Source organism: Pungitius pungitius, chromosome 6 (genome assembly GCF_949316345.1).
Source record: "Pungitius pungitius chromosome 6, fPunPun2.1, whole genome shotgun sequence".
In the NCBI taxonomy this organism is placed as follows: domain Eukaryota; kingdom Metazoa; phylum Chordata; class Actinopteri; order Perciformes; family Gasterosteidae; genus Pungitius; species Pungitius pungitius.
Genome location: NC_084905.1, coordinates 3,827,614 through 3,849,962, shown reverse-complemented (window position 1 = coordinate 3,849,962; position 22,349 = coordinate 3,827,614). Strand labels below are relative to the sequence as shown.

Here is a 22,349-nt window from a genome sequence, read left to right as displayed (position 1 = left end):
GGTAAAGTGAAAGTCCCATCCGGCTAACTGTTGAACGGTTCCTATGGTTCCTACGGTCTGAGGACCCCGCCTGAAGGGATTAAACATAAATAAGGTAACGTTTCACATTTTTCCCCGAAAAAGTTATATAATATTTAGGTATAAATAAAACTGTGGAATTTTATCAGAGCCAATTTAGTCAAAATGTGTCTATACAATTAATCAATTTCAATTTGCACACCGGCACAAATCCAGAACCTGCTCCTGTACAATTTTTCCGAGTGTATCATGGCGGCACAGATGGCGGTAAATTCGGGTATGAACTAGATTTCTTTCATTCCGTGGCACATTTGTGTTACTTCCTAGCAGTGGTTATCAATGTTTGTTTAACAAGTAAATACTGGCATATTCTCTTTTCAGTGCCAGTTTAGTTGAATATGATGTTTTGACCACATGGCGATGGATCTCTCAATAGCAGACCGCTAAGCTAAATTAGCATAGTTTACAACTCCGTTAACGTTAAAATTAGTTCAGCTAATGTCTGTTATTCAGTGGGTAAACGCGTTTAACATGACTAATATTTACACAACGGTTAGCGTTATCGTGTTTCCACATCATACATTAGGTCAGGATGACTTCTCTGTTGCATCACTGTCAAATGGGTACGCAGAGGAGTTTACTAAAGGTTCACTGGAAGCAAAACTGAAACAGCTCAACTTGGAACCAGCAAAGATATATTTGCCACCACTTCCTGACATGCTGACCGTGATTTCCAAAGTTGCTCACGCCCAATTCCCAGAAAAGCTTGTTTACAACAGTTAACGTTAACGTCCAGATTCAATGTGGCCTCTGGTTTCAAACACCTGCAGAGAGTCAGTTGAATACCGGTGATGTCGGTCAGATGTATTTGTATAAACCTGGTTATTTTATAAATCGCTTTGGGAATCAATACATTTAAACTATTACTGACTTAATCTTAGGGTTGCAAAGGGGCGGAAAGTTTCCGGTAAATTTCCGGAAAGTTTCCACGGGAATTTTGGCTCGGGAGTTTGGGGAACTTAAATGTAGTTGAGAACAAGACTATGCACCGCGAGCTCAGCTGGGCCCTGGATGCAGCTGGTTGGGAACATTTTCTGCCAGAAACTTAAACGTAAACATACGTTCCGTTGTTTTTGAACGTCTTTGTCATTACCTAGCATATTGATTAACTTGGTAAACTGCAGCCATGTTCATTTTAATACCAAGTTTATTTGTATGCAGTAGACTAACTTTTTACAGCAGTGAGTAGAATGTATGTATGTCCACACAAAAGTACACCATCACCTCAATTACTTGCCGCTTTCGGGGTCCATCAAAAAGTGCGAATTATGTTGCTGAATCTGTCATGTGTCATATGTGAGATGCTCAAGATGCATAACACCAACCAATGCCAAGTATTGTTCTAGGAAATTAACACAATAGAACTGAGAGAATCTGTTGTGTGTGTACTGATAACATCCCTTTGTAAACCCATTTACCCTGCCAGGAGCCAGTCTGTGGGGACCGCTGAAGGAGTTGTGGGAGACAGTGGACGGGGCGGTGTTGAGGAGACAGCCTGAGAGCGTCCACCTCCTCGACTTGCAGCTGAAGAAACACAAACCGCATTTTCTCTCACTCTATAAAAACCCGGTGAGCTACTGTCCAGATTAAATCCATTTGTAATGACTTGCTTTGTGCAGACAGATTCATGTTGAATTACAGTGTGTCTTAAGGCCTCTTCTATAAATAGGATCTGGTCTTCTGTTCATTTTCAGCCAAAGAGTGCTGAGCAGAGAGAGAAGGTGCGTAAAGCGAGCACTGAGGGCATCGCCATCCAAGGTCAGCAGGGGTCACGGCTCCTTCCAGAGCAGTTACTCTCAGAAGCCTTCATCCTCAGCGATTTGTTTGATATTGGGGAGTTAGCGGCTTTGGAGCTTCTGTTGGCAGGTAAAGTGGACAAAAATGCATGACTGCATGAAAAAAGTTATAAAGGTAGTTATGGGGTGAATTTTGTTGGCCTGTTTTATGTAGAATTTCGTGTTACAAATACATCAATCACAATTATTTTAAAAGGTATATTTTGTCTTAAGTTTGTCTTAATCAAATGCATGATAGTAGACATTGACATTTCACACATTTGTCTCCAGGTGAGCAACAGCAGCCCCATTTCCCGGGTCTAACACGAGGTCTGGTCGCGGTGCTGCTCTACTGGGATGGAAAACTTTGTGTGGCCAACTCCTTGCGCACACTTATCCAATCACGGCATGGCAAGACTTTCACCCTGGATCTGAGGTAAGAATGCTTTCTACAACCAGCAAATGAGCATGTTATTGTCCTGGCTTTTTCCCTGTCAACCCCCACGTTACTTTTTATTGACTTGTACTTTTGTTTTTTCTCAGTGGAGAGCTGGTGGCTTTGACAACGCGTTTCACAGATGAACTAATGATCCAGGGTCTCACCAAACGCATCCTAACCTTGGTGTCAGAGATTAATGTGACGCGTGAGTTTGAACGACTGCAGAAGGAGCGCGGCTTGGGCAATGAGAAGCACAGGAAAGAGGTGGGGGCAAATCTTTTGTGTTGATTTGAAACCAAGATAATTATCCTTTAAATAGGTTCTGCCTTACTTGATTAGTGTAAAGCCAGGAGGTTTTTGTTGTCCCTGAAGAAGGCTTGGATGATGCACCACAATTAACACTTTCTCTTGTCCACAGGTCTCGGATCTCATTAAAGAATCCCGACAGGCCCTGGCAGACAGCCTGTTTTCATGGACCTGCCAATCGCCCTTGTCGAAAGATGACACCTTGGCTCTTATCGGCCACCTGGAGACGGTGACCGCTCAAGCTGACGGCTCATTGGACAGTGTGAGCCTGGCTCTGGTCATGGCGCTACTCTACTGCTTGGATGTCAGTTTTGTAGAACAGGGAACAGAAGATAGAGAAGGTAAGAGCATGTTAAGTACATATTATGTGTATCATTTAACATAGAACTTGTTGCTATGCATACGATTGCTGTTAGTTCCTTCTGCAGCTTGTCAAGGATTCTCTCTTTTGATCCTCTAGATCTAATCCAGACACTGCCGCTGCTGACAGAGAAGCAATATGTGGCTGCTATACACAGCCGACTGATGGATGGCCAGCCGTGGAAGCTGTCAGGTCTACAGGCTGTGTGTCGTCTGGCCTGGGCTCTGTCTCTGAGGGTCCTTTCTCAGCTACCACAGGGATGCGGTAAGGTCCTTTTGTTGGGGATGTGCATTAAATAGGTCTTTCAGGAGTGGAACGAATTAATTGTTTTGAATGCGGTCTCAAACATAGTAGCCATTGTTAAAAGAGTAATGTTCTTAAATCTTTGATGCGCAGCCCTGGTTGAGTTCACGGAGGCAGACGAGGCTGTGGCTGACCAGGCTCTACTGGGCGATGTCTTCCTGTTTATGAAGGAGGGCATTCTGGGGTGTGAGAGTTTTGCCCAAGAAGAGTTTTACATCCGCCGCCTCCATTCACTCATCACAGACTTCCTGGCTCTCATGCCAATGAAGGTGAGGGATGCTGCAGATGTCTACTGTAGTGTTAACTGTTCTCTGTAAGTTATCAGGTTGTAATTTTTATTGATATTCATTCAATTGTTTAATGAACATGTATTTGTAGGTCAAACAGCTTCGTAACCGTGCGGATGAGGATGCCCGGCTCGTGCACATGTCCTTACAGATGGACAGCGAGCTTCCATCATCGTTACGCAAGGACTTGGACCACCTCATGGTCCTCGTGAGTGTTTTTTACACACACACACGCACACACACACGCACACACACACGCACACACACACACACACACACACACACACACACACTCACACTCACACTCACAGAGGCACAGACGTCCTCTATGATCCATAACTGATAATGCTCTTCTAAATGTTACTGAGCAGTCAGAGAACAAGTGGAATTTGGGGAATTTTGAAAAAGAAAAATGCCTTTTTTTTAACAGTGTTGCTTCCTGCTTTTTCTTTTCCAGATTGGAGAGTTTTATAGTAAGGACTCATTTGGGCTGGAGCTGGGTCTGGAGTTCTGGTGTCACACAGAGTCTCTACAACACACCTCCCTGCATGGATCCTACCTCGGAATGGCACTGCAAAGACCTCCACATAAACAGGTAGGAGTTGTGTTTTCTGGAACCTTGTTTCAAATCAATTTCTCCTCACACCAAGAATTGTAGTAGGTAAAAAGGTGGAGAAACGTTCAGACACTTCTACAATGCAGGATTTGTACTGTGGCTTTCTGTTAAAGGTTTCTCTTTTCTTACGCGTTACTGTAGGTGGTTCTGTCCAAGTTTGTGCGTCAGATGGGAGACCTCCTGCCCTCCACCCTCTATGTCTCCTACCTACGTATGCTGAAAGGGCTCGCCAATGGGCCTCAGTGTGCCCACTACTCCTTCAGTCTGCTTAAAACTAACGGAGCTACACACAGTAAGAGCAGATTGATCTTTTCAAGAAAAAAAGCGCTGTCATTTTGTCATTTGGCATTGAATAAGAATGATCAGAATCGCCATCAAACATTTATTTTCCAAGTATGTTGGACATACAAACAAGTTGTCATGGTGTGTGGTGCATACATGAAACAAAGAATAATGTACAAATGCAGAATATTTTCTATCTTTTATGTTGTATGGCTGTCCAGTAAAAACACCATTTCAATAACTTCAGATGTAGGTGATCCAAACATCACTCCAAAAACCTACTGCTACCACGCTCAAATCCAAGTGAATGCCAATTAAGCTCATGTTTGCAGGTGACAACATCCAGGGAGTTTCGGGCAGCCCGGTGTCTTGGGAACATTTCTTTCACTCCCTGATGCTCTACCATGAGAACCTGCGGCGAGACTTCCCCAATCCAGACGCATCACAGTACCGCCACCCATCACTGAGGGGCATCACCCAAAGAGAGCTGGAAGGACTCACTTCATTTTTGCAGTTACTCACCACCATCATCACATGGGTACGGAACAAGATTCAGTTTGCCAAGATCTTTTATCCAACTTTTATTGGGGTGTGTTTTGTAGAATGAATTTTTTTTTTTACTCTAGAGTGAAAATGCTCGACTGGCGTTGTGTGAGCATCCCCAGTGGACCCCGGTTGTAGTGATGCTGGGTCTGCTGCAGTGCAGCGTTCCTCCCGTCCTGAAGGCCGAGCTCCTGCGCTGCCTGGCAGCCTTTGGGAAGTCTCCGGAGGTCGCTGCCTCACTCTGGCAGTCACTGGAGTACACTCAGGTTAGCCTTTACTTTTATGAACAAAACAATTTGGAAGAAACTGCCATGTATAAACTATATTTAATTTAGTCTTAATCACATAGGCTGTCTGATCTTTGTCAAGTGGTGGGTGTATTACATTACATGTCATTTAGCTGACTATTTTATCCAAAGCGACTTACAATAAGTGCATTTCAACCATAAGGACACAAACCCAGAAAAACAAGAAAGTGCAATTTCATCAAATAAGCCGATTTACAACTTGATATAGATAAGAGCCATTATAATTACAATTTAGAACATTCCTACAAGTGCTACAATTTGTTGTATTCTTGTAATGTCAAGTTTTTATTTTCAAAGTTTACTCTCATTTTAAGTTTGATGGCTTTGTGTTCTTTTACCACAGATCCTTCAGACAGTGCGAGCCCCAGGACAGAGGCAGGCTGCGGGAATTGAGGTGAAATTCTTTTTTGGAAGGCTTATTCATTTTTTCTGTCTTTCTTATTTGAATAGTTCAATATTTTAAAAGATTCAAATGTGCTGTCTTTATGCTAAAAAATGCTGCATTTGCTTTTCATTGAATTAAAACGGAATCTAGCGAAGTTACGTTTGAAAAAACAAAAACAATTGTCTCATCAAAGTGAACACTTCCTGTTTAAAAGTTGTATAACCTGTAAAGTAGGTTTCACATTTGAATGACAAACTTCCCGACTTCTTTGTTTTGGTTTTTGGCTTTCAGGTGGAGCTTAATGAGATCGAGTCAAGTTCTGAAGAGTATCCCCTGACACGAGGCTTCTGTCATCTGATCAGCACATTGGTGGAGAGCAGCCTGCCTGTCAACCTAGGGGCGGGACTACGAGTGCCAGGCTTTCAGCCCTACCTGGACTTCTTGCGTGACTCTGTGTTCCTTCCCTTCCCCACAAGAGCATACCGCCATCCAGCTGAGAAGGTAAAGTGCTGTGTTGCGCTCCCTGGTGTCCCAAAAGGTGGTTAAATATAGTTGCAGTATGCATGTATGCCTCTTTTAACTTCACATGCATCTGTTCATCTGTTGTTTTTCCATTCGCCCTCAGTGGGAGGTTGCCGATGGTGTCCTGGAGGTGTTCCACAAGCTGCTGCGGGAGTACGAGCCCCAGCCATCAGACTTTGTCCGGGAGGTAGTGGAGCTGCAGGGTGAGCAGGTCGCGGCCCACAAGCCACCAGGCCACTGCATCATGTTCCACCTGCTCAACGACTCGCCCATGCTGGCACTCTGCCTCAGCCTGCTGGAGGAGGGTGTACGCCAGCTGGACACCTACGCCCCATTCCCTGGTGAGAGATCATCCACAGCTGCTGTCGGGGAAAGTGAGATTGTTTCTACGTGTCTTTATGTTCTGACAACATGCTCCGTCACTCCTCCCCTTTAAAGGTAAGAAGCACCTGGAGTCGGCGGTGCTGCGCTGCCTGTGCCTGCTGGACTTGGCCCTGCAGAAGGAGGTGGTGTTCATGGACCTCCTCAGGGAGAGCCAGGCCTCCATGCTGGTTTCACCCTTGGAGCAGCTCCTCCAGGGGGTCAGTCCTCAAACTCGGAGGGCAGATCACATTGTCAATATTGCAAGGTAAGAGCATCCAGGTTTTAATACAAACTGGCAATGACGCCATGGTCGTGATTTTTTGTTGTTGTGTCTGTTCCCATATAACTTGTTCCTGTTGCTCTCCACGCCTTTTTAGTTCATGTAAATGAAGTTTTTATTTATTTTTTATATATGTATAAATGAATAAAATACTAATTTGTCTAGACTAAGTGTCACTTAATGGCGGCTTATGTTTGTCCTTGCAGGTATCTGTACCACAGCAGCTCCAACCCAGAGGCTGCTTTCCAGAGTGCAAAGATCCTGCGTCGTATCGCCAACTACCCCAACATCCAGACTAGGCTGGTGGGAGATTTCACACACGACCAGGTATATTTTTTACTAAGTTTCAATTTTTACACAAACACTCTCACACCAATTTACAATATTTCACAAAATAATAAGCAGTGAGCAAAAAAACAAAACCTGAATGTTGTTACAGTAACTTTATATCTTTGTGTTTATGTATTTAATTGGCTAGAATTAAATCCTGGAGACCAATCTACTTTGTATACATCCCTTCAATGTTAATTACATTTATCCCAAATGTATGTGAAGCATAAACACTGAAGTTTTCTGTAAAATGTATTGGAACACGTATACTAATAACTTATGCTGTGATACTATCCAAAAGACTTGCTGAAAGATGCTCTAAGGAAGTTGGTGATCTTCACTGTGGTCATGAAGGAAACTTGTTGTGAAGTTGAGAACAATATGTTTGTCTTTGTCTTTCTAGTCTGTGAGTGAGAAGCTTATGGCAGGTTTTGTGGAGTGTCTGGACAGTGAAGAGGCAGAGGAAGGAACAGAGAATGGGGATGGTGAGAGAAGAGTCTTCTTTTCTATAAAATAAACCTGTTATCATAACAGTCACACTCTAACACACCCACATCATTATCCCCAAACCTTCAGACTCCGACTCACAAAACAAGGTTGCAAGAATCCGACATGAAACTCAGATCCACATGCTCAACCTGCTCATCACCTCCTTGGACCTGAAGACGCCAAACCTGGCCTTGTATCTTTTGGGCTATGAAGTCAAGAAGCCGGTCTCCTCCACCAACCTCCAGGACCCCGGTGAGAGCCTTGGCTCTTGCACTTTGGATTTTCTGAATGTTTCTGTGCTTCTCGTTCGCACCGAGTGAACTTCTTCAGTTGACGGTGTGTTTTTGTGTTACAGGTGTGTTGGGGTGCCCTCGGAGCTGCCTGCACGCCATCCTGAGTCTGCTGCAGAGAGGCACGGAGAAGAGATCGGGACCTGTACTCACGCAGCAAGCACCACACCTGGCTGAGCTCTGCTACCAAGTACCTTATTATCCTATACGTTCTAGTGCTCCCCTTCTTTACCTAGTAGGTTAAAGTGTATGGCGACTATGTGTGAGCTGATTTATTTTTCCTTCTCTCAGGTGATCTACCAGCTCTGTGCCTGTCCAGACACATCAGGACCCACCATGCGCTATTTGAGGACGAGCCAGGACTTCCTGTTCTCTCACCTGCAGCACCTACCCTTCATCCTTCCCAGTGTGTACAGTATGCCGGCTTATCCTCTCGGTCCTAAAAATATATAATAAAGCAAAGGGATGTGATCGGATACCCTCACGCTCTAAATGAGTAGTTCTGTTTTTAGGCTGAAAGCGAATCCAGTCTAGCTTTGTGTAGTGTTTCAATGTGAATGTGTGTGTTAATGAAAATACAGTTATAGTAGATCTTTTGTTTTTTGTAGCTAGTGTTTTCTTTTCATTGATTGGATTCTACTGCCTGCTTTTCTCAGGTAATCAGATCGCTGCCCTCTCCCAAATGTCGTGGCTCATGAAAACCGCTGCCATTGAGCTGCGAGTGACCTCACTGAACCGCCAGCGTTCACACACTCAACGCCTTGTCAGCCTCCTGTTGGATGACCAGCCACACACTCAACATACAGGTGTGTTGTCAAATCCACTTGAAGCACCTATTTACATGTATTGAAAAACAAACAAAATTATTCTGGCCCTTCATTTTTATGGTCTAAAATAGTTCAGTACAGATAAAAATATACAAAAGTCCACACTCTTCCTTCCATTCAAACTCCTGATAATGTGACGGCTTTTCAATGCATGAATCTAAAACCTATTTTTTTCTTCCTAGCTGATGGGGAATCTGGAATGGAAGAAGAAACCAGATCAGTCAGTGGCTTCCTGCATTTTGACACAGTTTCTAAAGGTTTGTGCACATCGAAGTACACATTTAAACCAATCCAGTCTTCAACATTAAACGAGTCTTCACATACAAACATTCTAGCTGCCAATCAAGCCTCTTGTTCTTTTGTAATTAAACCAGATGGGTGCTAACTTTTCCTCTCATCTCATCCTTGCTTCGTGCCATCAGTGCGCAGGAAGTTGCTCAGTGTGCTAGACGCCATCGATTTCAGCCAAGACATGCCTGAGCTGCTGCAGCTGGACTTCTTTGAGCGCACTCAGATAGAGCAGGTGATCTCCAACTGTGAACACATCAATGAGCAAGGACACACTGTGTGCAACGTGAAGGTAGGTTTTCAGGTCGAGACCATCAACTTCCCGTTTGTGTTGTTGATTTCCCACTAATGTGTCTTATTTTGTTTTCATTTCTCACAGTTGCTACATCGAGTGCTGGTGGCTGAGGTGAATGCACTGCAGGGAATGGCAGCCATTGGCCAGAGGCCGCTGTTGATGGAGGTCAGTTAACCGGAACAAATAGGACTTCCTTTAGTGCGTGTGTGTAATTTAGCAGGTGAATTGACTCATATCTGACCCTGTGTTAATCCGTCTAGGAGGTGAACTCCATCCTGCAGCAGGTGGTGGAGCGCAATCGTGTCCGTCAGAGTTTGAGTGCAAAGCGCCATGCACTGCGGTCCTGGAGGAGCCTGGTGGAGACGCTGCTGACCGCCTGCCCCGCTGATCTCATTCCTGCCGATGACAGGCAGCTCATCATCAGAGACCTGCTGCTAGACCTGCATGAAAAGGTCAGTGAGGATGTTTGGCAAATTAGTGCAGAAATCCAATTTAAAATAAAAATTTCTATGGTACTTTTGAAGAAGCCGTTAATGCAAAGGTTTGACTCTTTACAATATGAATCACCCCGTTCCCCTCAAAAGTAATATATTAGAAGGGTGTCATTAAATTGTTATTAAATCAATCAAAGCAGAGAAAAACCTGTGACGTGGTTAATTCCCATAGGAGCTTACTGTTGTACTAACTGAATGTAAATGCTGTCCTTTCCCAGGTGTTGTCTGAGGAGGCTGCAGGAGAACTGATGCCCATTGTTGCTGGGGCGGTCTTCACTCTGACAGCCCATCTCAGCCAATCAGTCCTGTCCGAGCAGCAGCAGGGGGCGGCATTAGAAGCATCCTCTGGCTTTGCCTCCATTGCCAACTCAGCCCTGCACCTGATTCTCCGCAAGCTGCTGGACTTCATCCTCAGCACCGGTTAGTGAAGCTATAAACCCACATTTCTCAAGGTGGATATGTTGCTCAGATAAACCTTGGTGGTGAGGTTAGATTTCATTATATCTTTATAAAATCTTAATATCTCTTTCAGGAGGTGGATACCAGCGTCTGCGTGCTCACTTGTATGGCTCGCTGCTGTACTACCTTCAAATCGCCCAGAAGCCAGAAGAACCAGACACTCTGCAAGCAGGTACAACACAGTTGTCTGAATTCTTTAGGGCCAATTTTCTTTTTAACAGATAACTCGTTCATTGGGCGTTATGTCAAAGGGCCGATGTACAGATGTTCGGTCATCTGAGAAAATCTCCCCCTCGATCCCTCCAGCAGGGAAAGCAATGTGGGAGCGTCTCACTGCCCCTGAAGACGGTTTCTCCAAACTGCAGAGAGAGAACCTCGCCATCATTGAGAGCTACGGCAAGGCGCTCATGGAGGTTGTGTGTCGGGACGCCTGTGACGGCCATGAAATCAGCCGGGTAGGAGACAACATTATGGAATAAGTAGTCACAAGAACAAATCTAAAGAGCTGAGAGTAGGGCCTTCCTGTATTGGCAGTTCTTTGTCTTCACTCTGCGCTTGCTTTGTCTCCTCTTCCTGTCCTTCAGATGTTGGCTCTGGCGGTGCTCGACCGGATCCTCTCCATCGACCGCCAGAACCAGTGGCTGGTTTACGTCTGCAACAGTGGCTACCTGCGGTCGCTAGTGGAGAGCCTGAGGCAGGACGACGCCGCGCTGCAGAGCCTTCTCGCACCTCAGCCACCACTCCTCAAACCCCTCTACATTTATGAGAGCAAGATGGTGAGCACAAAACAACCCCCCCCCCCCCCCCCAAAGTAGGCCGATAACTGCAGGATTTTAAAGGCAGGACCTCTGCTGCGTGTTCTCAGGCTCTGCTCACTCGTGTGGCTAAAACGGGTCAGGGAGCGGTGGAGCTGCTGCGCTGTGGGCTGGTGGCCCAGCTGATTGAGTGTCAGGTGTTTGACATGGTACCTGACAGCGATGCACACAGGTATGGAGGTGAAGAGAGAAGGAAAGCGGTGGCGGAGTGTGTGAGCTTTTATTACTGTGAAAAGGTGTTCTCAATAAAGGGTCTTCAAATTAGTAATTTGGGATTAAAATGCACCAAAAATAATTTGGTTTCTTCTATTACTACTATGTCTTGGGTTTGTAATTCTTGACTAAAGCAACACAATAGAAGGGGGGCAGTTATTCTAGTGAGTGAGTGATCTTCCTCAAATTGTTCAGATGACGTCTATTCTTACAATGTCTCTCGTTAGCATCGCCTTGACTTGTGTGTGTTTGGTGGTGGTCCACAGGGTGATGAGGGACCCGTCAGGCTTCATCCCCAGCCCCATGGACCGCTACAGACAGATTCTCCTCCCAACCCTGAGGCTCTTTCAAGTGATCTTGACCTCTACAACGATGAACCACCAGCAGGGGGCAGCGCAGGTAAACACAATACTATTGACCATTCTTATCTCTTTTATAAAAAGAGTCAGATGATCAATTACATCAAACATGTTGTTTTGTGTCTTTAGACCCCAGTCTGATCAATGCTCATTTGAAATACTATTTAATTAATCAAATAATGCAGTGTTATCTTTCATTTCGGTTTGTGTGTGTTTGTGTGTCCAGGTTCTTCAGTGGCTGATAGTGCATGCCGACACCATCCAGTCGCTGTTGCGCTGTCAGGAGCTCAGCATGGGAGCTTTGCAGGAGCTCTCTTTGCTCACTGGCATCATCAGTAAGACCGCTTTGCCAGGTACAGTACTACAGCCCCTCTTCCCTGCTGAATCACTTTGCTCTCTTTCCATTGTGCAGACCAGATGTTCACATTCAGACACTGTGCGAATGGTGGTGTTCATGTGCGACTTTGTCTCTCAGGAGCCCTTGAGACCAGTGGGGAGGTCAACAGTGCTGTTCTCATGGAGTTCCAGGGACACATCAACAGATTTCAGGTGAGCCCCGTCATGTATCTTATTAATGCATTTTTTGCTTCTTGCTACTGCACACCCATTCCAATGTGTGAATTGTACGGTTGATAATGCGTGGGTTTATTCTTTCAGCGTCTCTGTCTGACGCTGCTTGGCCGTCTGGCGGGAAGCGAGCGGGAGAGGTTGCTAAAGCAGGCCGAGATCGCTGCACCTGGAGACTCTGCAGAAAGACGAGAGGAGATTGAGGTTGCCATGCAACAGGTCGGTCATAAAGTCTTGTATAAATGAAATGGTGAGAGCTATATGGTGTGGGTGGTGGAGTCTACCAACTACAGCTTTTGCGTATATTCCAACAGTAAAAATGCCACTAACCTAACGTCTGCTGAGTCACGAATGCGCTGCCATGATTATTCCTCAGTACTGCATAGTCTGACCTGAGCGGTGCTGTCCTGTGTCCTTAGGTGTGTGCTAACATCATGGAGTACTGCCAAACGCTGCTGCTGCAGAGCTCAGCCCAGGCCCAGTTCAGCATCTGCCTCTTCAGCCCGTCAGGCAGCGAGCCAGCTGGCAGGGACGGAGGTCGCACAGGTCGGTGACGCTGCCATTACCAAGAAGAATCCTCCCCTGTTTTTGAATTGTTCCTTACACAAAAAAATTTTCTTATTTCCTTTAACTTTATACCACAAATTAGCATGTCATATCCAGCACCCTTTCTACAAGTATGAGACTGAACCGCAGCTCTGATTTTCTTTTAAGATCTGTCTTCCACTCTGCCGTCGATGGCTTACTCCCGGGTCCCCAGCCTGGGTCTGGTCCTCTACCTGCTGAAGAACAGCACTGCAGATTTCTTCCGTTTCCACCAGAGTCACAGACAAAGCCTGGGCAAGCTGCAGACCCTGGATCAGCTGCCTCCCGATGAGCTCAAGGAGGTAAAGCCGGACCAACGACACTGATTCGTTCTCACGCTCGCCACACTGCTGTACATTAAAGGCACATTTTTGAAGTGGAGGCAAACAAAAGCATGCATTGTCCAGAGGTGTAACCACAAGTGTCTTCTCTGCAGTTGTGCCAAGGCCTGGTGTTGGGCCCGGGAGGGGTGGAGAAAATCTCATCCGTCCAGAGGAGCTTACTGGCCAAGAGACGACTGGTCCAGCTGATCAACAACCGAGCCAAGCTGCTGTCCCTGTGCTCCTGTATCCTTTGGCCCTTTGGCACAGTGTTAGTCACAGGACTCTCATATTGTCCACCAGTATTCAATTCCATTCATTTTGTTAGGTCCAAAATTACAAATGACCAATTTGCCAATTTGGTATAATGGTATAATGGTATAATTTGGTATAATGGCCTGCATAACATTATTCCCGGAACCCTCAAATTGACATTTGCGGGAGCGACAGAATAAAGATCCCTCTCCTAGGGTGGCAGTGTTAAAAAAAAAAATATATATATACATTTTTTTAACTGTCTTTGACAACTAGCTAGACATGTAGAAGTGCCACATGTTGAGTTGCCTTAACCTGCCCTGCCTCAGACGTCATCGAGACCTGTTTGTTTGTGTTGTGGCGCCACCTGGAGTACTACCTGTTGCATTGTACTCCCACCGACCCCAAAGACGCCCTGATGCCCGGAGCCAGTTTGTATAGATCTCGTCTCACAGACGGTGAGACAACATGCCACAGATGTGTGCACGTGTAAAGCAACCCGACACGATGAGCAGTGCGCAGAAAACTCACACGCAAACCTCTGTGCACTTCATTCATTTCCCTTTTGACGTTTTTCAGACTCGTTTGGCGGCTTGCAGGCCAGTGGAGGTCGTGGCATCAGTTTATCCAGAGTCAGCCGCCAGGACCTAGACCTGGTAAGAGATTTGCCCACTGAGCATCGACAACACGTCATATCCACTTTGCACGGTGCCCAGACAAACGTTGTGCACGTGGTTACATGTGTTCTCACCGACATGCCCCTCGTCTGCTCCCTGTTGACTGCAGCTGAAGAGCGACATGGCCGCAGGCTTCGGAGAGGCTCTGCAGAGGAAGCTGCTGGAGGTGGAGGGTCTGTACAGCCAGGTGCGATCCCGCTACACCTTCATCCAGGCCCTGGTTCGCAGGATCCGTGGCCTGCTCCGACAGCCCAAGAGCTGAGACGCACAACACAAAGACTGTCCAAAAATCGACTCAAAACTGTTGCCAAGCAACACCCGAAAATTATGGATTCAAGCACCATCGGGTGGTTTTTGCAGGGATCATCACTCCTTTTGACTATTGTGAGATCTAAATGCCATCTCAGCACATCGGTGACCTGTCCTAATTTTGTTGAACTAGTGCAACGAGTTTTTACTCAAGATAATGCTTTTTTTTTTTTGTGAAAATAAAACTTTTCTAAATCCGTTAAATACTGGTCATTATCTGTTGCCATGCACAAGGTGAGGATAGTTTAAAGGTTCTTCCTGTTTGACTCTTGACACCACGGAGAATCTTCAACTTGTGCATGTCCTCTCAGTGGGAGAAGTGAAACGAGGAACCAAAACAAGACATTTCTCTGTGAAAGTAGCATCACTGATTTGTGACCAGATGTCGCACTTATAACAATGCTTGAGCTACAATGTCTTGTAGAAAGAAATTCATACAATACAAACACGCAAGATTGCATATTTAATCTTGTTTTTATTTTAAGCCGCACTTTTATAAGATTGTAAAGTGCGTTGATCCTCAAATGTCAGTGGGGATGAGGACAAAAATGTGGATATACATTCAGATCTTTCAGAGATGTTTTGTGCTCTTTATTATTTGAATAGTTAGAAAGGGGAACAAATTAAGAGAGGAAGGACTCAGGTGAGCACAGAGGGAACTCCAGGTGAACTCGGCTCGTCTACTGGAGCTACAGCCGATGGGTTAGTGGAGAAAAAGGCCAATCAACCTACTTTGCTTCTTTAATGGAACAAATTTGTGCTACTTCTTAAACATCGTGCTCATCATACTCTATAAATTACTTTAAATAAAATTACAGCATTAAAAAAAACATGTACATTTCTTACGCCAGCTTTCTTGATCCGTGATTGTTCTGCTTTGGCTTTTCATAGAAAACCTGATGGTCCCGGTTCATCTCCCTTCCACATGAAAGGTGTCCTGTTCGTTAAGCTTCAACATTCATCCTCAGTTTTTTGCATTTTCCATCACATGTCAGAGCACATTGCTCTGGTTGCCGTGTGCTATTTCTACCAAAGTTCCTCTTTTACCCGTCATGGAGAGAACTACTTTTGTTCGGTTGCTAAAGCCCCCCCCCCCATGATGTCACTGACATCTTCAGGGTTATCCGGAGTTAGGCCGGACTCTTGGTATGGCCATGAAAGCCTCAGCATTTAGCTGGCCAACAAGGCTTTATGAAAGGTGCTGCTAAATTGCATTGTGGGAATTTTAGGCTCCAGTTGGCTTAAATAAAACGTATACAAGGTTATCGCAGCCTCTGCTGCTTTGTTTAAAATATAAAACCCTCACAATTGATCCCTGCTATGGATGGATGCCTAAATATTAAAAAAACGGTTCGATTGGCAAACTGGTTTCATTGCTGCATAGAAGACACACTACGACGGATCAGCCTACGTGCACCAGAGTGTTGGAAAGCGTTAGATGGACGAGGAGGCCTCACCGAGGGACGCGAGAGGGAGATGAGGTCATCGTTATCCAACCACATGATTCTTTTTCACAGCTTTAGAACCATCTTAAGCAAAGAACGGGGCACATACTGTAAATACTTTATCGTACTTATATGTCTTCTATGTTATCAAAACAAAAGTTTGAGATTGATTTATGTACACAACACAAATGTTACTCTGTGAAAACCAAACAAAAAAAAAACATTTATACCGTCCGCAGAGTTGCGTCACAGCACCAGCAGACGCAGACTTCTGTCCTTTTGCTGTAGTTCACATCCTGTACAGGGAGCGGTGTACGTCCGTGGTACTCCACCAGCTCCAGAGGAACACATCAAGACTTTGAGCTGTCCTAATGGGCCCCAGTTTGAGGGAAGTCCCCTCTGTCCTAGTGTCAATTGCACTAGTCGTGTCCTTTAGTCATCCTGCACAGCTCCAGCAGTGAGTCAGAGCGTCGTTGAGTGGGTTTAAGGAAAAAACCCAAAACAAAAGGGGGGGGAAACCCGAGAGGGGCAAGGTAGAGCAGCGTATCCAGCCCAGATCCTCGAGTCCCCCCCCCCCCCCCCCCTCACACTTGTCTTCAAGTTCAAGGACAGCACGTAGGGTGAGCTTCTATACTTAGTACACGTCTGCACCTCCTGCGTCTCTCTCGCCCCTTTATGAGCTGTCGCTGCCGGCGTCGTGCGAGTTGTTGTTGTCCGTCAGGTTGGCGTTGCCCTCGTTGGTCTGAGGGCATTCGGGCACCTCCCCCGTCACCGCCACTCGAATCACTTTGAGCCAGCGCTGCTTGAGCTCCTCGCTGTCGGCAGCAAAGCTGTGGACGGACTTGGACTGGGAGAGGCGGAAGCTTGCCGGGGGGTCCGTGGTCCGGGCGCTGTCGTCCACACAGTAGCCCAGGAGGGGGATGGTGCACTGGGCCTTCACGTCCTGAGGGGAGGGGGGGGGAGGAGATCAGGGATTAATTTAGGATTTCGAAGGACGGAGACATTCAGGCCTGCGTGCGTTGTACCTGCGGAGCGCCGTAGAGGTAGAGCACCAGACCCTCCTTCTCGGGAATGACGCCCCACACCTTCTGCCAAGGTTTGTTCTTCTCACAGTACTGCAGGAAGCCGCACATGATGCTGCTGCCTGTGATCTGAGCCGCCTCGATCTGCACAGCGAGGAAGAGGGCATATATTAGCACAGAAACCACGGGAAATCTCTGCGCGGGTGTGTGTAGGTGTACGCTTCGGCGTCTCCCCCTCACCTCCAGGATGCCCTTCTTCTTGCCCTCGGATCTCGTCTCTCCCGTGAGGATAGAGAAGCAGTCTCTGCAGACTTTGTTCGTCTTGTTGTTGTCGTACTGAAGCGCAACCTTGTTGTCTGAACATTTCCAGCACACCACCTGCAAGAGAGAAGAGACATTTTTAGAGAGGGCTGCTTGTTTCATTAAAGAAATGCAGCTTTTTTTTAAGCATCATGGAATCACATGTGACTATTTCGCTATGACCATGACTTGATGTCTTAATTAATTCATATTTTGGGGCTTTTTGCTTGATTAGCAGCAGAAAGCTGGAAAAAAAACAATGGCATCATCATTTTTTGACTGAAAACTGTGGGAACTGTAAAAGTTCAGGTGTTAAAGTCTGTCTTTTATTCAAAAGGGGACCTTTAAAAAAATAATCAGGGTAGGGAGATTTTTCACATTTGATGCTCTGAATGTTTAAAGACTTACATAACCGCAGGCTCTGCAGTGGTGCCGCCGCCGCGTCAGCGCATTGAAAGACTCCTTGCACTTCATACACATCGTCACTTCGTTGTCTCGGATCCAGCGAGGGGCCCGCTTCCCCAGCTCTGCATTCTGTAGCAAAATAAACAAACATATATATATGTACACTCAGTACGAGGGCAGAGGGCGGTGTCTGTACAGCTCGGATGTGAAACTGACCGACACTTCCTCCACGTCTTTCAGTGCGTTCTTGAAGGACTCATTTTTCTGCTGGAAGATCTCGATGGTCTCCTGGAAAGCCTGGAGGACAAAGACAACGTCAGACTGACCTGTCACTCTTTCAACAGGGAGTTTGAAAACACACATCATTAAACGATGACAGGAAAATAGTATGTTTATTGTGCCGTACCTTAATCCAGTCGGCCTTGTCCTGCTCCGAGCTGCGAAAAGATAAATAAAAACCATAAACATTCAGACCTATTTATGCAGGTTTATCTGCTTATGAAACACCAGCTCATACCAACACAGCACTCAGCATTTTGGTTTTCTATGTGAAATGATACTGTATATGTTCCAGATTACATACTTAAATGTGGGAGGGGCTATGTTTCTGCAGTTTACCCCAAAATATATTTTTTTAAAGAACCTCATAATTCCGTGTAAAACGTACCTGGCCTGTAGCTCCAGCATCCTCTCCTTTCCCGACACTTGGAAGGTATGAGGGTAGTCCTCGTTGGACGTTTCCAGGACCTTCATGCCGTCGATGCCGATCCGCGTCCTCACCGTGTACTTGGTGCCCCCCAGACTGAACTTGGGCACGCAGTACAACAGCATGTGGTTGAACTGGCGAGAAAAAGAAGCAAAAACGTTTGTATTTTTTTTTCTCCCCGTGCATGAATCAGCGCTGCGGCGGTAGGGGCTCATGGCACAGTCGCTCAGCGCTGCAGGTAACCTGTGCGCAGACGGGAAACATTGGGCCTGAGGCTAATCAGAAACAGCCCGGACGTAAGTCTCGCCTCAGCACGTTTTTTTCCTTCTTTCTTCTTCTTCCCATTAGACAAGAAGAGGTGGTAATGCCGGGCGGTTCCCCTCACCAGGAAGAGGTACCGCTCCATGGCCGAGGTGTTCCTGGCCGCCAGCTTCAGGATGTGGCCCTCCTTGATGAACTCGTTCGAGGGGTTGACAATGTCCTCCTCCTCACCCAGCATCTCGTATATCTCCATCAGTTTCTTCAGGTTATCCTAAATGAGGATGCCACCATTAAGTTTAGTTGGATGTTAATGCGTCTGAAATAGTCCCTCGGTTTAACTGCGAAAGAAAAAAATGATTTTAAACGTCTTTACTTACGGATTTTCGAATGGCGCTGTTGGAGTGAGTAGCTGCTGTCGCGATAATTTCTAATGATTCTGCGGGGGACAGAGAGGGGTTACCTCAGTATAGTGAAATTCTACAGTGGGAACACTGTGCATCTAGACCTACTCTCTGAATCCCGCCGGTCCGGGTCGTCCTGAGGCAGCTTCTTCAGGTAGTCTTTAAGCAGCATCTCATAGCGAGGGACTCTCTGCACGGGCTCCAACATGTGGTGCTGAAGCGCCAGGAAGCCACACACCTCTTGACTCTTTACAGGAAGAACCCCAGAAACTACAATTACCGTCTCAGCCAACCCATCAGGTTGCATTTTGCCAGTTAGTATCAGTCTCAGTCTTAAATTCCAGCAGGTATCCCATTACACAATTAGCAAGTGAAGATATCACCCCAAAAAGCGAGGTTTGTGAGGTCACAGTGACCTTGACCTTTGAGCTCCATCTCAGGATGCATTTTCCTGGACAGGGAGTGGGTGTGTAGTACCTGGATCTCCTGTATGATGGCCTTGAACTGAGGCGATCGATCAGTCCACTGTTTCAGCAGCTCCATGGCCTTGTCGAAATTCTTCACGTACTCTGCGTACATTTTGAGGAAAGGTGTAAGTTTCTGCAGGATGTCTCCAATGCGAGGCGTGGACTCCCTGTGAGGCAGAGAGAGAATTAGGAAAGTGCAGTGTTGGAGTTTTCTATTTGTTGTAACATTTATCATATTTGTAACTAATTCTCAAGCTAATGTGTACATGACATTGTAGTAGTGTTTCAAGAGTTTTAAAAAAAGGACAATGTCCAGGATAGTGAAGCCCATTTCATTACAGGCCCCAGCTCACCATTCTCCCATGCGTTTTTCCAGATCCGGAAGCAGAAACTGGCTGTGAAAGGCGTTGATGGAGCTGATGTTTGAGAAGATGTTCTTCACTACGTCCACAGGGAATGTGCCTTTATTTGCCTCCTCCATGAGCTTGGCACAGAATACCTGAAAAGAGTTGTATACAACGCACAACTGGTGAGGGACAAATTATTGTGATAAAGTTCATAAGGTTTCCCCTGCTGCGTTACTGCGAAACGGTTAAGAAATACAGAAGTGAACTGTAGCGGCCACAAAGTTCCTCACCTGGTCCAGCAGGTTCAGTCGCGTCACGTAGGCCTTCTCTGTGTGCAAAAGCTCGCTGGCAATCTTAAACAGCTTCTGTTCATTGGTCTCCTGAAAACAGTCATCGGTCTTACAAATCTGGTAGTATTAAAAGTAAGATTATTCTGCAAGTTCCTGTTTTGTTGAGCCCAGCGAGCTCATCTACCTGTTGCGTTTTCTGCATTTCAGTTATTAAATGTTCACTGTGCATCATGCGATTATTGCATGATGCACAGGTGACTTGTCGGCTGTTTTGGACACAGCCTCGTGTTGAACCTCGTTCTACTGTTGCTGCGTGCAGCAGAACGTAGCTGGTGTGTGTGTGTGTGTGTGTCCTTAACACTGAGCTGATGCTCAAGTACGGAAGAGAGGAAATTACACAAAATCACAATCAAACAAAGGCACGATTAAGCCCAGCGCTTCGTGTGTGTGAGGCCAATTGATGTAAAACAAACCATAACTATAACCTACTAAACATCCCCCACACACGCTCATGGGACTCGTGTGTGTTTCGGTTGCCGCCCACGCCAGTTTACTCCCACAATGACACACACACACACACACACACACACACACACACACACACTAACACCCTTGTAACTCTACCCATACAATGTTTGAGAGACCCAGAGCTGAATTAGTTCAGAAGATTTGCTTGTGCCCGAAGCCCAGAGGAAAGTGAATACCGACCTTTCAGAGAGCAAGGAGGCCTCGGCCGACCTATGAATGCACACAACACAGAAGGGTCACGGTAACGTACCTTAGGTTCGGTGCTCCCTTCTTCGTTCCTAAGCTCACTTTCTATTTTAGTCCCAATGTCGTTGTCCTCCTCCTCCTCCTCTCTCTCTTTCTCTTCCTCAGCACTTCCTGCAGCAGTCCTTTCCGTTTGTGGAGGTGAACAGTCGCCCGTCGGTTCTGTGCTCCCGTGACCCTCGTCCCCGTTCACCAGCCCGCCGGCCTCCGTCCTCACGCCGTCGCCGTTCCTCCCCGGGACGTCCGCCTCCTCCTTGTCCTGCTCCATCTGAGCTAGCGTCCCGTTAGCCGCCGGTTTGTGGGCATCCTCGGGCGGCGAGGCGGGCGCAGAGGATCGGTTCTCCCGAGTCCCGCCGGGCTCCGTCTGCCGCTGGAAGGCCCGGTGAGCCGGGCTGCCGTCCGACGACTTGTTGATCTGTTTGAGCGGCGAGCTGTCTCTCTTGTTCTCCGCGCCGCTAAAAGGGCCGCAGGGGAAAGGAGGAAGTTGGTCAAGAGCGCAAACCCCCCCCCCCCCCCTTCACGCAAAAATAAATAGTAGAACAAAAAAAAAGTCGCTTTTCAGTAGCTGCTCAAGCCGGCACGTTGGTCGGGGTGCGTGCACCTCGTCGGTGAGCAGATGGCTTTTGCAACCTAGTGAGAGAGTTTAAAACAAAACTGGAGATGCACAAACCTCCTTCTGCCTCATGAGGCTACTGAGGGCCTGTGTACCGCAGAGGAAGTGTGTGTGTGTGTGCAAAGATAGAATGGAGGTAGAGTAATGAGGAGGAGGAACAGCGCTACTCCCCAGAGGTACATGCTGTCCTACTTCCAAGGAGAACCGGCGTGGTTTATTGCACTGCAGCACCTCCACCTCAACCCGGGTAAAATGAAACCGTCTGCACGAGACCATTCGGAGCTCGGGCTCTTCAGCGGAAGTCAGATTAAGAACACAAACACCGCATGTGTACGAACACGCACAATGTCGCCATTCAGCTGCTCTACTTCCTGCATCGGTAGTCAGTCCAGCTGTTTCCCTGCTGTTAACTACCCTCCGGGCCTCCAGTCTCAAAGCAAGCAGCGACCTTCTGCAGACCCTGCAGCTCGGCTCGCCTCTGCCGCTCTCGCTTCTGGTTCGAAGAATAAATCAAATCGGATATGGGCTGAACTGAAAGCACTTACTATTTCTGGAAGCGAGTGACCCAACGTGCAGAAATCCTCAGCCAAGCAGGAGATTTTCCGCCTGTGCGATGCGCATTGTTGTGCTCATCACGGTGCGCAGTGATGAGCACAACACTGAGCAGACAGTGAAACAGGAAGCGTGTATGAATAGAGGAACAACGAGGGGCTGGTGAAACACTTCACCGATTATTCACTTCTGGGATGTCGGTCTGCCTGTGAGCACGATGAGCTGCCACCGGATAGAACACCGTTTACAACCCAACACACCTGCACACTGTGTGTGTGCAGGTGTGTTGGGTTGTAAACGGTGTTCTATCCTGCACACACTGTGTGCAGGTGTGGTTCCGCTGTGCGTA

At 46.7% G+C, this 22,349-nt stretch overlaps 2 protein-coding genes across 10 annotated transcripts in view; one reads left to right on the top strand and one right to left on the bottom strand.

The window, feature by feature from the left end:
- Positions 1-176: 176 nt before the first annotated feature.
- Positions 177-14,886, top strand: nup205 (nucleoporin 205). The gene is made up of 42 exons (XM_037451487.2): positions 177-295; positions 1,505-1,647; positions 1,773-1,944; positions 2,145-2,289; positions 2,397-2,556; positions 2,711-2,939; positions 3,059-3,223; positions 3,356-3,531; positions 3,641-3,757; positions 4,007-4,144; positions 4,307-4,457; positions 4,780-4,985; positions 5,074-5,256; positions 5,642-5,692; positions 5,975-6,184; positions 6,309-6,546; positions 6,644-6,833; positions 7,055-7,175; positions 7,582-7,663; positions 7,755-7,919; positions 8,023-8,147; positions 8,249-8,363; positions 8,614-8,763; positions 8,967-9,041; positions 9,207-9,364; positions 9,452-9,532; positions 9,628-9,819; positions 10,080-10,281; positions 10,394-10,492; positions 10,627-10,775; positions 10,905-11,096; positions 11,186-11,307; positions 11,615-11,747; positions 11,934-12,060; positions 12,183-12,256; positions 12,365-12,493; positions 12,694-12,820; positions 12,989-13,161; positions 13,296-13,425; positions 13,764-13,892; positions 14,014-14,090; positions 14,221-14,886. Exons 1-42 carry the CDS (start codon positions 268-270, stop codon positions 14,371-14,373), a joined length of 5,982 nt encoding a protein of 1,993 aa, XP_037307384.1. The 5' UTR covers positions 177-267; the 3' UTR covers positions 14,374-14,886.
- A 345-nt stretch (positions 14,887-15,231) lies between these two features.
- Positions 15,232-22,349, bottom strand: part of fgd4a (FYVE, RhoGEF and PH domain containing 4a) — a 37,363-nt gene continuing 30,245 nt past the window's right edge. For all 9 annotated transcript variants that reach the window (XM_037451494.2, XM_062563091.1, XM_037451495.2 and 6 more), the window contains 14 exons: positions 20,843-21,290; positions 20,065-20,154; positions 19,781-19,926; positions 19,438-19,594; positions 19,069-19,207; positions 18,937-18,995; positions 18,684-18,830; positions 18,260-18,432; positions 17,999-18,029; positions 17,809-17,889; positions 17,596-17,721; positions 17,128-17,265; positions 16,891-17,031; positions 15,232-16,808 (listed from right to left, as the gene is read on the bottom strand). In XM_037451494.2, the coding sequence (XP_037307391.2) occupies positions 16,539-16,808; positions 16,891-17,031; positions 17,128-17,265; positions 17,596-17,721; positions 17,809-17,889; positions 17,999-18,029; positions 18,260-18,432; positions 18,684-18,830; positions 18,937-18,995; positions 19,069-19,207; positions 19,438-19,594; positions 19,781-19,926; positions 20,065-20,154; positions 20,843-21,290 (2,146 nt within the window). In that variant the 3' untranslated portion in view covers positions 15,232-16,538. The remainder of the gene's footprint in view (positions 16,809-16,890; positions 17,032-17,127; positions 17,266-17,595; positions 17,722-17,808; positions 17,890-17,998; positions 18,030-18,259; positions 18,433-18,683; positions 18,831-18,936; positions 18,996-19,068; positions 19,208-19,437; positions 19,595-19,780; positions 19,927-20,064; positions 20,155-20,842; positions 21,291-22,349) is intronic.

What these genes read in the sequence shown, in the direction of transcription:
- nup205 (XM_037451487.2), top strand. Translation starts at nt 268, where the DNA reads ATGGCGGCACAGATGGCGGTAAATTCGG. An exon ending in AAAGACCTCCACATAAACAG is followed by an intron (nt 4,145 to 4,306) that starts GTAGGAGTTGTG and finishes GCGTTACTGTAG; the next exon opens with GTGGTTCTGTCCAAGTTTGT. An exon ending in CACCAACCTCCAGGACCCCG is followed by an intron (nt 7,920 to 8,022) that starts GTGAGAGCCTTG and finishes TTTGTGTTACAG; the next exon opens with GTGTGTTGGGGTGCCCTCGG.